Source organism: Lepidochelys kempii, chromosome 13, assembly GCF_965140285.1.
Source record: "Lepidochelys kempii isolate rLepKem1 chromosome 13, rLepKem1.hap1, whole genome shotgun sequence".
Lineage (NCBI taxonomy): Eukaryota > Metazoa > Chordata > Testudines > Cheloniidae > Lepidochelys > Lepidochelys kempii.
In genome coordinates, this window is record NC_136392.1 from 19,982,956 (window position 1) to 19,997,592 (window position 14,637).

The following is a 14,637-nucleotide window of genomic DNA, read 5'->3' on the forward strand; positions in this document are numbered from 1 at the left end:
CCCAAGTCTCGAAATAGTTGGTATTTTTCTTAAAGCCCTACCTCCTGCACTCATGAATTTCTGCTTTCTTTTCTTTTCTTTTTTTTAAAGTAAGTTTCTAGCTGTTTTGGTTTTGGAGAAAACCTGGAGACTGTGACCCCCACCGCCCAAATGGTTTAACACCAGAAGGCAAATAAAAAGCACCCAAAATTTTGGCTTAAAAATCTCATGATTTTTTAGGGCCTGCCTCATCATTTTTCAACACTAGGGATTGGCAACTGTGCTGTAAGGGCCAGATTTTAGGCCCTCAGATGCCCCTTGTACTTGCCCTTTGCAGACACCAACACCCCTGCATGTAGTAAAAACTGAACACACCCTTTAAATAATCTCTCTCAGCAACAGAAGCTCTGTGCAACAGGCTGGTGAGCCACTGCAACAAATCAGTTCTTCAGTGTTAATGCAACACCTCGACTTAGAGGAGATAAACCTGAAATTAGTGAGAGAAGCTCACCTTGCAAACTTCGTGTCCTCAATTTCTGGGAGCCTAAAGCAACTCACTGAACTTCCATAGTGAGTGAGGTACATAACCCTGAGATAGCCACACTGCCTGAGTAACAACCACAGCATCCTGACCCTCTCCACTTTCAAAGTCCTATCCCAGCATGTGGGCTCAGTGTAAAACCTAGGATGGATTCCCTGGGGCAGGCTTCTCTCTGGTTGTTCCAAAGTCCTGGTCACGAGTTTGGGGGGATGCCAGATTATCTGTGTATGTTGATTTTCCACTGGCAGGAAATGTGAGAATGGGGCAGATATTCCAGAAAAAGGTTTATAAAAAGTGGAATCACTTTAACGTACAAATCCAGGGATGAATAGGTCCTGCAGGCTAGAAATTCAAAATCAGCAAGGAAATAGTTCAGTAAACAAATAGGTTCTATTCATTTTGAGTTTGAAACAGCAGGAAATGGTAACTAAGCATGGAGCTTTCATACCAGCCTCAGCTATGGCCAGTTTGCCATTCCCTACTGCAGTCTCTCTGTGCTGTGCACACTTTCCTGCATTCTAGTACAGCCCATTCTCCCCTCTTCTGCTGCTTCTCCTGCTCCTTCAAGCCCATGGGAGACTCTCCCTTCTTTTTGCTTTCTCAGTGGGCTGCACATTCTCACCTTGAAGTGAGTGGAAATGTCAGCTGGAATGTGGGTTTGGGGGGAAAAAAAGAATCTTGATGCTTGTCCAAACCTACTCATGTTTATATTGGAGCCTGTGAGTGACATCAGAGCAGGGAAGAGTATAAACACCAGCAGGACCTTACTCCGAGACTTTTAAAACTGCAAACACATTGCTGCCTCCAAAGTGCCTGGGGACTGATGTGCTGAAGTGCCAGAGAGTAAGGCAGCATGAGAAGCCAACTGGAAAAGCAGCTTCTCTTCTTCTCTCTTCTCTGCGTCCTTTCCAAGGTAAGGAAGCTGGGGGCTTTATTCTTAGTCAAGGAAGCTTTTGGTTCTTACTTACAAAGCAACCTGTAACCAATAGAAACTAGCTTGGTAACTGCAACAATTCAAAGATCTTACCAAGTTTATTAGTATGCATGCTGCAGAATGCATCATATTCATGCAACCCCTTGAAGGTAGAGGCAGGGAGTTCATGACTATCAGGAAAATGTTGAATTAAGTAGCAATGATTTAAAATTAATGAGCCACGTGTATCTCTAGTGCAATTCCACTAAAGACAGAAGAATGACAACAAAGGTAAGTTTGGACCTATATGCATGACCCATCTCCATTATTAATTGTGTCCAAGGCTCCAGCATGCATACCTGCTACCTGCAGACAATTGTATGTAATGGTTTATAGACCTGCTTCTCCAGATTCATTGTCCTGCACTGAAGCCTCTGGGGACACAGAGCCAAGTAACCCGCACTGCTTTTTCAGGTTTACTCAGTCATTATCCAGTTTTCACTCCCAAGATGTAGTGAAGCACATGTACGGCTGATGCCTCCTACAGGATTTTGGTTGCTCTAAAACCAAATTTTTTCCTGAATCTGAAGTGCTGTGAGAAACAATTCCCTTTGCAAAGAGCAGGAAAATTTAAAACTTTTGAATTTTTCAGTTGCAAATTTCTTGAAATGCTGCTTGAATTCCTCAAGTTGGACACACTACAAGCATTGAGATCATTGCAATGTGATGCCTGTTTGAATTTTAACCCGCATACTTTTGGCCTTTAATCATTAGGACAAATTGTCATCTAAGGACAAGCTAACTACAAAGGAACAGAGGAAAACAGGATTAATGGAACCAGATCAGATCAATCATCTGGATAATCTTTCCCCAATAGTGGCCTATAATAGATATTTCATAGGAAAATGAAAACCCATTATAAAGATACATCTGGACAAAGCTGTACATGAAGAAAAATTTCTTCCTGACCCTTATAGCTCTCAACTTATTTCCTGAAGAATGATGATTGTTAGCTCTTGTTATTTCATCCTAGCCAGTGTAACTGTAGCTGTTGTACCTATTGTTATTCCTGTAAATCTCACTACGCTTTTTGTCTCAGTAAAAACATAATTAAATAATAGAAGTGTATTAAAGAGGGGACTGTGCTAGCTATCTTGGATACATTTGACTCTCGCGCCTGCCACTGAAGTTACTACAGGGAGATAAAGGGTCATCATGTGAGTGGCACTGCTGCTGATGAGGAAAATAAACAGCAGCACCAAGATCCACTCTGTCCAGGTGTAGGCTGCAGAATGGGAGGGTGTTGCTATGAGACATGCTGCTAATGAAAGAGGGAAAGGAAGATGGTAATTAATATGAACATTCCAGTGGAATCCACGGATTGCTTCCCTCTTTGTCAGTCACAGCAGAGAAGCCAAGGTCTGAATCAGCATGGAGACTGAACTCTGCTCTGGCTTCATTTAGTAGGCAGGAATGCATGGCACATTGGTAGGGGTAGTGTGCGTTCTCAAGAAATTTACTCTGCTGCTGTTCATGTTGTACACAAGGGGGCTATCAATCCAGCATTTTTCACCAGCAATGAATTCACTTGAAAAATACAAATGAATAGCTCCTGATATTTTTTCTGTGATAACATATTAATGTTCACAGCCAGATTTGCAAACAGGGACCTTCCTGTGTCTGTGAAATATATTTGCACACAGGTAATTGTGCATGCAGAATGGATAATGGATATTTATATCTATCTACCTACCTAAACTCCAGCAGGTCACTGCACTGCAAATCAGCTGACTGTCCATGCAAACAGGCATTTGTGCAAAAACGTTCCTAAGCAATTATCCATTCTATCTGAGCAGCTATATTTTCCAAGCACAACTAAGTTTCCGTTGTTTGAAAATTTCAGCCAAGTGTGCCACTTGCACAACTGGCCAAATTGGTGCAGAGGCTGCAGCAGCTGGGGCTCAGAACATCACTAAGGACACACTAGGGGCCAAAGCAAGAAGTAGTGACACTCGTTTAGTTTCACTCATTTGATTAAGCAAGCCTAATTTTGGGTACCCATAGAAGATGGTAAGATGTCCCACTGGTCTGATACGATGTAATGCCTGCAGGGAAGCTGTTCCAATGTACTACTGTATGTCAATAACTCACATTTTAACCGCTCCACAACAGTACAGACCGGCACAGCTTATTAACAATGTAGCACACTTAGGAGCTGTTGTCTAACACCTGCATCTTTTTTGCACAGCCACACTGTGTTGGTGTGTAGAGTTGTTGTTGGGCCAAGTCCTGAGGCTGTGACTCAGTTTCTATTCAGTCCTTACTGCCTGTTCTCAGGCTAAACTCCCATTAAAGTACCAAAATGGTAACAATACTTAATGCTTACCTAGTACTTTACATTTTCAAAGTACTGTGTAAAAAATAATTAACTCAAACCCCTGTTCCAGGGCAGGTCAGTATTATCAACCTCATTTTACCAATGGGGAAACTGAGGCACAAAGCCATTATGTGACATTCCCAAGGCCTCACTGCAAAACATGGTCATTAAGGTTAGGGGGAAAGAGAGGGAGACTCAGGTACTGGAGGAAATAAAGAGACAATGCAGTAAGACCAATTCTCATTGGTTTGTTAAATCAAAACTGGACCAGTACATAGGATGCCCCCTGCAATTCATTCTGAGTAATTTCTAATCTGGGGCTTAATGCTGTGCAGTGCTGAGCATCCTTGAATCTCATTGGTTTCTGTGGGGGCTGAAGATGCTCAGAATCTTGTGGTATCAAGCCCTATAGGAACAGTTGTTTTCAGATCTATCTTGAAGCCTCTCTGTGGAATGCAGAGTCTCCTGAGTCATGCTGGGAACAAAACCCTGACCCCCATGAAATTAAACCCCTAGCAAGCCTGAGGTGAACTCAGTGGGATTCACTGTAAGGTTGCAGCATCAAGCTAAGGAAAAACCCTTTGTGAACACTTATAGTTTTGCTTCCGCAGGTCTGTACTCAGCTGTGCCGGACACCATGTTACTGCCCCTGGATCCCGCCCCGCTGCCCTCCCGGCTCCCCTCTGGTTCTGGACGGATGCGGCTGCTGCAGGATATGCGCGCGACGGCTGGGAGAGCCCTGCAATCACCTCAATGTGTGTGATCGGAACCAGGGCCTCATCTGTGATTACAGTGATGCCCGCCTGGAGAGAGGAGGAACCTGCAACTGTGAGCACATTCCTCTCACCCTTTTCATTAAAGCCTGGCTGACACCGGGGGAACATCTCCCCCAAATCCCAGCCTGTTCAGCTAACCCCATCCTAAAACGGTTGGGAGCTGCAGCCAGACCAAGTAGCTTGACCCGCTGTCAGGGGAGTGGTTAATAAAAAGTGGTTCTGGACCCCTGGTGTCTGCTCTGCGCTGTAGCTCAAACCAGTTTGCAAGATGGTTTCGCTGACCCGGTTTCAAAGCCAGTTAGAATTTTGAGGGAAATGTCCCCAGTATCAACCAACCCACAGAGCTAGCAAAGGAAACAACTGTCCCAGGGTAGAGAGGGCTGAAATTTATCTGGAACATGCTTATATGGAACCCCAGATCCGACATTTAACCCCCAAAACATGCCTGTTAAACAAAGGCTCTGACCTCAGCGCAGGGAACAGACACAGTTTTATGCCACATCATCAACTTCTGTTCTATCTGGAGTTCTCACAGGAGCGTAAACAAACTCAACAAACACTCCTTGAGTTCCTGTCCTCCTCCGAGAGCTCAAGTCAGCTGACAGGGATGTGAGCTGAGCAAACATCAAACCTTCCCCGGTTACAAGAGCTAATGGGCAACGGAATCACTTCCTTTTGGGGGTTCCCAAGAAATGGCAGTTGCTGCTAGTTTGGAGGACTTACCTGTCTTTTTTAGGTATTTCTGGGATGCTCAATACCATAGTACCTAAGCTCCCATACCACTGGGCTTTGTGCTGTGCTAGGGGGCAGTAGGGCTGTCACAGTCCTAAAACTTTGCAGACATGAAGGACATTTGCAAAGTAAAGTGTCCATGGTTCTCTCGTAGGCTGATGAACCTCTTCTCTGAGCAATTCACAAGGAAGCAGGCGAGAAGGTTGGGAAGGAGGATGGGACCCCTTTGGAGGAGAAGCAATAGACTCTATTGAGAAGCTCTTCTCTCTTTCTCTTTCTGTCTGTTGCTCTCACACACACACACAGACACACACTCTTCAATCACTCTCTCAGTGGCCTGACACTCTTCAGTCCAATTCAATCTTAGTTTATCCCTTCAGGACCCTCTCAGGCAAGAACACAGCTTCCTACAATCCCACACAGGGTACATCTCTGCCAGGGTACATTTCTCCTGCTGATGACACATTTCTCCTGCCGATGACACAGGCAATGAGAATAGGGTCCTGTCCTATACCTGCTCCCCTTCTATCTTCTCAAATGAGACCTTCAAAGCACATGGGCCATGGGACCATGTGGCTGCTGCTCCTCAAAAGTACTTTCCGTCCAGGGGAAGCTGGCACAGCCTGTACCACTTTTAAGGCTTAGTTTACACTACACTACAGAGTTAGGTCGATGTAAGGCAGCTTATATCAACCTAACTCTGTAAGTGTCTACACTAAAATGTCTCTCCCACTTATGTAACTCGCCCATGACACCAACTCACTAACTCCACCCCTGCAAGAGGAGTAGCACTTAGGTCAATGTAGTTAGGTTGACACGGTGTCAGTGTAACACTGTGTTCCTTACATCAACTGTTGTGGCCTTCACAAGCCATCCCACAATTCCCCACACTGACAGTTAAATGAGCACAAACGCTCCTGGTGAGGGGACATACTGCCAACACAAGGAGTGAAGTTTGTTCAATATCTTCATAAATGATCTGGAGGATGGTGTGGATTGCACTCTCAGCAAATTTGCGGATGATACTAAACTGGGAGGAGTGGTAGATACGCTGGAGGGCAGGGATAGGATACAGAGGGACCTAGACAAATTGGAGGATTGGGCCAAAAGAAATCTGATGAGGTTCAATAAGGATAAGTGCAGGGTCCTGCACTTAGGACGGAAGAACCCAAGGCACAGCTACAGACTAGGGACCGAATGGCTAGGCAGCAGTTCTGCGGAAAAGGACCTAGGGGTGACAGTGGACGAGAAGCTGGATATGAGTCAGCAGTATGCCCTTGTTGCCAAGAAGGCCAATGGCATTTTGGGATGTATAAGTAGGGGCATAGCAAGCAGATCGAGGGACGTGATCGTCCCCCTCTATTCGACATTGGTGAGGCCTCATCTGGAGTACTGTGTCCAGTTTTGGGCCCCACACTACAAGAAGGATGTGGATAAATTGGAGAGAGTCCAGCGAAGGGCAACAAAAATGATTAGGGGTCTGGAACACATGACTTATGAGGAGAGGCTGAGGGAACTGGAATTGTTTAATCTGCAGAAGAGAAGAATGAGGGGGGATTTGATAGCTGCTTTCAACTACCTGAGAGGTGGTTCCAGAGAGGACGGTTCTAGACTATTCTCAGTGGTAGAAGAGGACAGGACAAGGAGTAATGGTCTCAAGTTGCAGTGGGGGCAGTTTAGGTTGGATATTAGGAAAAACTTTTTCCACTAGGAGGGTGGTGAAACACTGGAATGCGTTACCTAGGGAGGTGGTAGAATCTCCTTCCTTAGAAGTTTTTAAGGTCAGGCTTGACAAAGCCCTGGCTGGGATGATTTAATTGGGGATTGGTCCTGCTGTGAGCAGGGGGTTGGACTAGATGACCTCCTGATGTCCCTTCCAACCCTGATATTCTATGATTCTATGACATGTAAAAGCGATTCAATTACTGCAGTTGGTTGCACATCAATGTAACTTAGGTTGACTTAATTTTGTACTGCAGACTTGCCCCAAGAGGAAGTCTTTGGGGTTCTGACTCCACCCAGAACAGGGAGGCAGCAGCCTGAGAGCTTTACATTCAGTGTGTCAATCATATTGTGAGCGACTCCCTCTCAAGAGAAACGCAGCAAAACTCCAGTTGTCTTGTTCCTTGCTCCAGTGAGGAATCCCCTACAAGAGCTGCTGCCTGTGGCCAGTGACAGTCCAGGTTCCAGGCTCAGCTGAGGAAATGGGCTGGATGCACACAGAATGAGCTCAGCCTCTGATGAGGGATTCTGGTGAGCTGCCCCAGTGGCTGGCTGCTACCACCTGGCAGCAGAGAATACTAAGAAGTCTGGACTTTGAGTGTCCCCGCAGAACGTGCTACACACTGATGGTTATTATTTATTTATTAGTTAGTGCTGGTCCAATGATTCATCATGAATAAATTATCCGACGCATTTTGGCATTTGTCTCAGAACTAAGCACACATCATTGTTTTCATTCTCTCACCAGCTCCGCAGAGGGACAAAAGATATTCTTTAAAGAATTAATCCAAGAGTTCTTTGCACTAAAAGGTTTATTTAAAAATAAATTACATCACTATTAGACCAGCTCTATTCTTATTTAATATTTATACCCGGTACCACAAGCATGCATGGTGGTCAACAGAGAAAATTCAGCTACTTCTCTTTGTCCAGGCACTTACATTGTGATCACCACCCCCTGAGCCAGGAGAAAAACGCAATACCTGGCATGAGGAGCTCACCAGATAGACACTGTAGTTTATCACAGCCCCAGCAAAGCCAACCACCTGGCTAATCTGGTAGGTTACCTCCTTCACCTAGCCATTCTGGGCCAGATGCAAAGCCCTTTGGAGTTAATGGAAAGACACTCTGATTTCAGTGGGCTTTGGATCAGACCTTAAGCTGAGCCCACAAATAACGGAGTCCCCTTTGTAATTATTGTATGTTTGCCCTCAGTGGAACCTGAGTCCTTCTCTCTGCGTTTGATTGGTCACTTTGTTACTATTGGGTTACTCTGGGTGTTGGTTGCAGTTGAGGAGGGAGACGACAGCTGCGAGGTGAATGGAAAGGTCTATCAAGACGGTGAGGTGTTCCAGCCCAGCTGTAAGATCCAGTGCCGCTGCTCAGACGGAGGTTTTACCTGCGTTCCCCTCTGCAGTGAGGATGTCCGCCTGCCCACTCCGGACTGTCCCCATCCGAGGCGTGTGGTGGTCCCAGGGAAGTGCTGTCAGGAATGGATCTGTGAGAAGCAAAACAGTCACTTCCTTCAGGATGCCAAGCCAGGTAAAGTCCTGAGTGCCCTTAAAGGTAAAGTAACATCCCTGGAAGGTACATTCACCACTGAAAGGGTTAAACCAAATGAAACCTGTTCTTGCAATTGGGTTCCTTACATTGTGTAACCTGCAACAGTGAGCAACTAAGCAACAGTACCTAAAAATGTCTTATCTTTGTTCTGGAGGGAGCCCTCTAAGGGTGGGATGACAGATCAATCTATATCAGTGGTTCTCAAACTTTTGTACTGGTGACCCCTTTCACACAGCAAGTCTCTGAGTGCGACCCCCCCTAATAAATTAAAAACACTTTTTAATATATTTACCACCATTATAAATGCTGGAGGCAAAGCGGGGTTTGGGGTGGAGGCTGACAGCTCGCGACCCCTGAGATAATAACCTCACGACCCCCAGTTTGAGAACCCCTGGTCTACATGGCCCATTCACTCATCAACCTCGGACAGCAAAAGGAGAACCCCCACCCCCAACTCCTTTCACAGACTGCAGGTGCTCCTTGGTCACTACCAGCCTGAGCTGGATTCGTACCACTGACCCAGAGCAAAGTACATTTGTGTGTGGCTTAAAAGTCTCTTTCCATGTCCAGTGCTTAGGCCGCCTGGGACAGCATCAGCAAGCTTTTCCTACCTCTGTGAAGCATGGAGCACAGAGTGGAGTGCTTGCTCTGCAACCTGTGGCATGGGGATTTCTACACGGGTGTCAAACCAGAATCGGTACTGCAGGCTCGAAACTCACCAACGTTTGTGCATGCTTAGACCCTGCCAGGCTCTCCCAGGAACATCTAATACAGTAAGTGCTGGGCTTCAGCCAGTAAAACACTGCTAGCAGGTCTGTAGTTGGCAACAGATTTTATAGAAAAAGGAAATCCCAACCACCACTCTGGCGTAAGAACCACTGTAACCCTCTTAGCCACCTGTGCACACACATGCACCAGTCACAAGCTAGCTGTGTGCCAGGGTAAGCTTCTCAGAAAGGCTGTCTCCTTTTTGCAAGCTGCAAACAAACTGCAGCTAGAAAATCCAAACCTGAAACTAAACTGAGTGGTGCAAACCTGAGTTTTTGCCCACGAACTATGTGACTCCAAGAGCAGTGAAGGGTCCAACACTACCCAGAGACTGCTAATGGAATTGGCAAAGCCTGGACATACCCTCTGACAGAAGGTGCATTCACAACTCCCCTGGTCCCCTGATGTTTTCTCCTTATTATCAGTGTCATCTACATCAAATCGGGACTGAGCTGAAGCCAGTTTGATCCCAGGAATAATAGAGCTTTTTATTAAGCTATGAACCCCTCAAAAGAATGTCTGTGACATTCACTTGGAAGTTTGAAGTGGCAAACTAATGTGTCATTGTGGGCCTTCCCTCCTTTATCAGCTACCTTTTAATACCTCCTGTGAGTATCGTTAGCTGTCACCATCCTACAGGGTAAGTTATGCTCACACTAAGGACTGGCCTACCTACCCAATGACTTTTGTACTGGTCTAACTAAGTCAGTTGGGGGTGTGATTTTTCTTAAATCAATATACAGTATACTGCTGTTTATCCAAAATCATATTATCCAAACCTCTGCATTATTTGAATTCCTTCCTTATCCCCCAGCATGACATACATCAGTGGCTCTCAACCTTTCCAGAGTACTGTACCCCTTTCAGGAGTCTGATTTGTCTCACGTATCCCCAAGTTTCACCTCATTTAAAAACTATTTGCTTACAAAATCAGACGTAAAAATACAAATGTGTCACAGCACACTATTACTGAAAAATTGCTCACTTTCTCATTTTTACCATATAATTATAAAATAAATCAATTGGAATATAAATATTGTACTTAGATTTCAGTGTATGGTATATAGAGCAGTATAAACAAGTCATTGTATGAAATTTTAGTTTGTTTGTACTTTGCTAGTGCTTTTTATGTATGTTGTAAAACTAGGCAAATATCTAGATACGTTGATGTGCCCCCTGGAAGACCTCTGAGTACCCCCAGTGGTACATGTACCCCAGGTTGAGAACCACTGACATACATGACATGCATGCCCTCTGCTTGGTGTGGAACCAGGAAGGGATTTGGATAATGCAGAGGTATAGATAATACACCAGAGACAACCCTGGCCAGGACTGTGATGAGGAAGAGGAGAACAATCTTATTTAATCTTTTTATTACTGACGTTGGCACAAAAAGTGGGAATGTGCTAATGAAGTTTGTGGATGACACAAAGCTGGGAGGTATTGCCAATACAGAGAAGAACCGGGATATCATACAAGGATGACCTTGTAACTGGAGTAATAGTAATAGTATGAAATTTAATAGTGAAAAGTGCAAGGTCATACATTTAGGGATTAATAACAAGAATTTTTGTTATAAGCTGGGAATGCATCAGTTGGAAGTAACAGAGGAGGAGAAGGACCTCAGAGTATTGGTTGATCACAGGATGACTATGAGCCGCCAATGTGATATGGCTGTCAAAAAAGCTAATGCAGTCTTGAGATGCATCAGGAGAGGTATTTCCAGTCGAGATAAGGAGGTGTTAGTACCATTATACAAGGCACTGGTGAGACCTCACCTGGAACACTGTGTGCAGTTCTGGTTTCCCACGTTTAAGAAGGATGAATTCAAACTGAAACAGGTACAGAGAAGGGCTACTAGGATGATCCAAGGAATGGAAAACCTGTCTTTTGAAAGGAGACTCAAAGAGCTTGGCTTGTTTAGCCTAACCAAAAGAAGGTTAAGGGGAGATATGATTGCTCTCTAAAAATATGTCAGAGGGATAAATTCCAGGGAGGGAGAGGAATTATTTAAGCTCAGTACCAATGTGGACACAAGAACAAATGGATATAAACTGGCCTTCAGGAAGTTTAGACTTGAAATTAGATGAAGGTTTCTAACCATCAGAGGAGTGAAGTTCTGGAACTGCCTTCCAAGGGGAGCAGTGAGGGCAAAAGACATATCTGGCTTCAAGACTAAGCTTGATAAGTTTACAGAGGGGATGTATGATGGGTAGCCTAATTTTGGCAATGAATTGATCTTTGACTATTAGCGGTAAATAAGCCAAATGGCCTGTGATGGGATGTTAGATGGGGTGGGATCTGAGTTACTACAGAGAATTCTTTCCTGGGTGTCTGGTCGGTGAGTCTTGCCCACATGCTCAGGGTTTAGCTGATCGCCATATTTGGGGTCGGGAAGGATTTTTCCTCCACGGCAGATTGGCAGAGGCCCTGGGAGCTTTTCGCCTTCCTCTGCAGCGTGGGGCACGGGTCACTTGCTAGAGGATTCTTTGCACCTTGAAGACTTTAAACCATGATTTGAGGACTTCAATAGCTCAGACATAGGTTAGGGGTTTGTTACAGGAGTGGGTGGGTGAGATTCTGTGGCCTACGATGTGCAGGAGGTCAGACTCGATGATCATAATCGTCCCTTCTGCCCTTAAACTCTATGATTTTATGATTCTATGTGGCACCAATCTTATGCCTGCAAAATGAATTGCAGGCACAAACCTGAGCATTTGCCCCTCTAACTACTTGATTTGTGTCTGCAATGCAATTGCAGACATAGAAGTGGGGGTGCAAATTCCTCCCATAAAGGGAGAAAGTCCTTTTGGAAATCTGGCCCACAGAATGTAAAGAGAAGTCAACAGGAGGTAGAGTTACACATCATTGTCTGTGTAAGGGCTCTTCTAAACACAAAAGTTGTACTGCATATAAATACATATTTGGTGGGTACAGAAAGAGAAGGCAGGCAGCAGCCTGGAGAAAATGTTGGTCTATCTGCTCGTGTTAAATGGAGTTAGTTCTGGCACACATGTGGTGGGGATGGTGAAGCATGACTCTAGACATAATTACTAAGCAGTATCAATGGGCCAGAGGGCAGATGCTATCCCAGACATCATCTGCCTTTGAAGAAAATAGTATTCCGACTCCCAGGATGATTGCAGGATAATAAACTCAGGTGATCTGTGATGTCCCTGAAGTTAAAGCACAGCAGTGACATCCGGTTAGAAGGCCATGAGAGATTCCTCTCCAATGAACAGGTCATTCTCACTCAGGTTTAAGAGACATGTCACTGATAGAGACAGTAGAGAAACAATTCTAAGATGCTTTAGTCTCCGGGTTGTCTGTACATTGTCAGTGGGTAAGAGAAAAGTTACACTGTCTGCTCTGTCTTTCCAGAGGGCAAGAGGAGGTGGTTTGTAGCCCCGCCCACACAGTTCAGATTTTGGTGTCAAGACTTCATCTCAGACTGACCCAAGCCCAGGTTGCTACGGTTGCAGCAGAAATGGGTGTTCTACCCCCAATGAAGCTAGGGAAGAACTGACTGACTTCAGCTGCAAAGGAGGATGAAGAATCTGGAACAAGATCCCTGGCCTCTTGCTCGTGCCCATTATGGTTTCTCTAGACAATGTAGGGAAATCCTGCGAGGTGTATTTTAAACCGTGCAGTGGCAACGTAAGCTTATTGCCAGCTTGTGACCGCTGTTGTAGTATGTCCCTTGGAAATGATGCTGTGTGGGTACAGTCACTCATGGGATCATGCATGATCCCCTCTGTGGGAGAGTAATTATAATGCCCCAGCAGGCCAGGCTGTCACTGCTTTTCGAAGTAGGTTTTTATCATTCAGAATTAAGCAATGGGGTTAGTCTGGAGTTAGCTTTGTATGTGGAGTCTGGAGCTGTCACTCTCAGGCAGGTTCTGGCTACCCGCGTGAAGGGATCTCTTAGGAGTGCCGGGATCCCCCAGGAAATGCTCAAATGGAGCAGTCACTGCAGTAGGGGAGGCAAGGAGGGTACAGTAAAGCTGGATCTTCAGACACAAATGTGCTCGGCGTTCCGGGCTGGCTCCAAGGCTCACTGAAGTCGATGGACAGACTCCCATTGATGTCAGTGGGCTTTGGCTCAGGCCCTGAGAGTGCTGAAGAGCGCAATTCCCTGTACATGGATTTAAAAGCATTATTAAAGGTTAGTAGATCTCTGCCTCTCCTCTGTCTGTATTAGGGTCCCATATGGAACGCTCGGCTATCAGCACTGCCTATGGGAACGTTTGGCTCGGACTATCCCAATGCGTGCTCTAAAGCAGTGAATGCCTTCCCAAGCTCTGGGGCAGTATCCACAGCATCACGGGTGCTTCAGCGCATAAGCACCAACTCCCTGGGTGCTCTGGGGCTGGAGCACCCATGGGGAAAAATTGGTGGGTGTTCTGCACCCACCGGCAGTCAAGCTCCCCACCCCGCCCCAGCTCACCTCATCTCCACCTCTGTCTCCTCCCCTGAGCGCGCCGGGTCCCCGCTTCTCCTCCCAGTGCTTGCCACTGCGAAACAGCTTGTTTCGCAGCATAACAAGCTCTAGGAGGGAGGGGGAGGAGCGGGAATGCGGCGCGCTCAGGGGAAGAGGTGGGCCTGGGGCGGGGATTTGGGGAAGGGGTTGGAATAGGGACAGGGAGGGGTCGGAGTTGAGCTGGTGACTTTGGGGAAGGGGTTGGAATGGGGGTGGGACGGGTGGAGTCGGGGCAGGGGGGCGTCGAGCACCCACCAGCACCAGAGAAGTCGGAGCCTATGCTTCAGCGGCCTTTGCAATTGGTACTCTAGGATCCCCTCTCTATCTTGGGATGAGTCTCTATGCTGGGCCTACTTTCCATTTGATTGTGCGCCTTCCATAGAGCTTCGGCTGCTCACCACTGTGAGACAGGAGCATGAAGCAGGCCAAACGCCACAGGGTAGATACTGTCAAATGGAAGCAATCATTACCTGCTGGTAGAGCATGACTCAGAGTCCATTAACTTGGCACAGTTGCCCAGAAAAAGTTTGGGAACTTCTATATTGAAGTATGAATAAAAAACCAAAACGTTTAGAACAAGAAATAGGTATGGCCACCCCAAATCCTTCTACTTCTCCAGATGTAGCCTGCAAGGAGGGGAATGCTTCTTTCCAAGGTCTGGGGATGATTTCTTGATATATTTCTTACTGGCCAGATTTTCAAAGGCCCAACATGCCTGCAGCCAACTCCTGATACACGTATACATTAGGGTTTGTGCACACACAAGTGAGGGGTGCATCAACAATG

The 14,637-nt window shown here is 46.0% G+C and overlaps 1 protein-coding gene and 1 long non-coding RNA gene across 2 annotated transcripts in view; one reads left to right on the forward strand and one right to left on the reverse strand.

Annotated features, from left to right (window-relative positions):
* The first annotated feature begins 1,314 nt into the window (after positions 1-1,314).
* On the forward strand, positions 1,315-14,019 carry CCN5 (cellular communication network factor 5). Its single transcript, XM_073309640.2, has 5 exons — positions 1,315-1,433; positions 4,422-4,638; positions 8,331-8,582; positions 9,174-9,376; positions 12,753-14,019. The coding sequence occupies exons 1-5, from the start codon at positions 1,374-1,376 to the stop codon at positions 12,774-12,776; spliced, it is 756 nt and encodes a 251-aa protein (XP_073165741.1). The 5' UTR covers positions 1,315-1,373; the 3' UTR covers positions 12,777-14,019.
* LOC140897260 (uncharacterized) overlaps positions 7,851-14,637 on the reverse strand; it is a 51,028-nt gene continuing 44,241 nt past the window's right edge. The window contains exon 3 of the long non-coding RNA XR_012154693.2: positions 7,851-8,538. This is a non-coding gene — a long non-coding RNA (uncharacterized LOC140897260). The remainder of the gene's footprint in view (positions 8,539-14,637) is intronic.

Excerpts from the sequence above, each read along its gene's own strand:
- CCN5 (XM_073309640.2), top strand. The coding sequence starts at position 1,374 with ATGAGAAGCCAACTGGAAAAGCAGCTTCTCTTCTTCTCTCTTCTCTGC. Across the intron at positions 4,639-8,330 it reads GAGAGGAGGAACCTGCAACT|TTGAGGAGGGAGACGACAGC; the intron begins GTGAGCACATTC and ends TGTTGGTTGCAG. Across the intron at positions 9,377-12,752 it reads TCCCAGGAACATCTAATACA|AGGGCAAGAGGAGGTGGTTT; the intron begins GTAAGTGCTGGG and ends CTGTCTTTCCAG.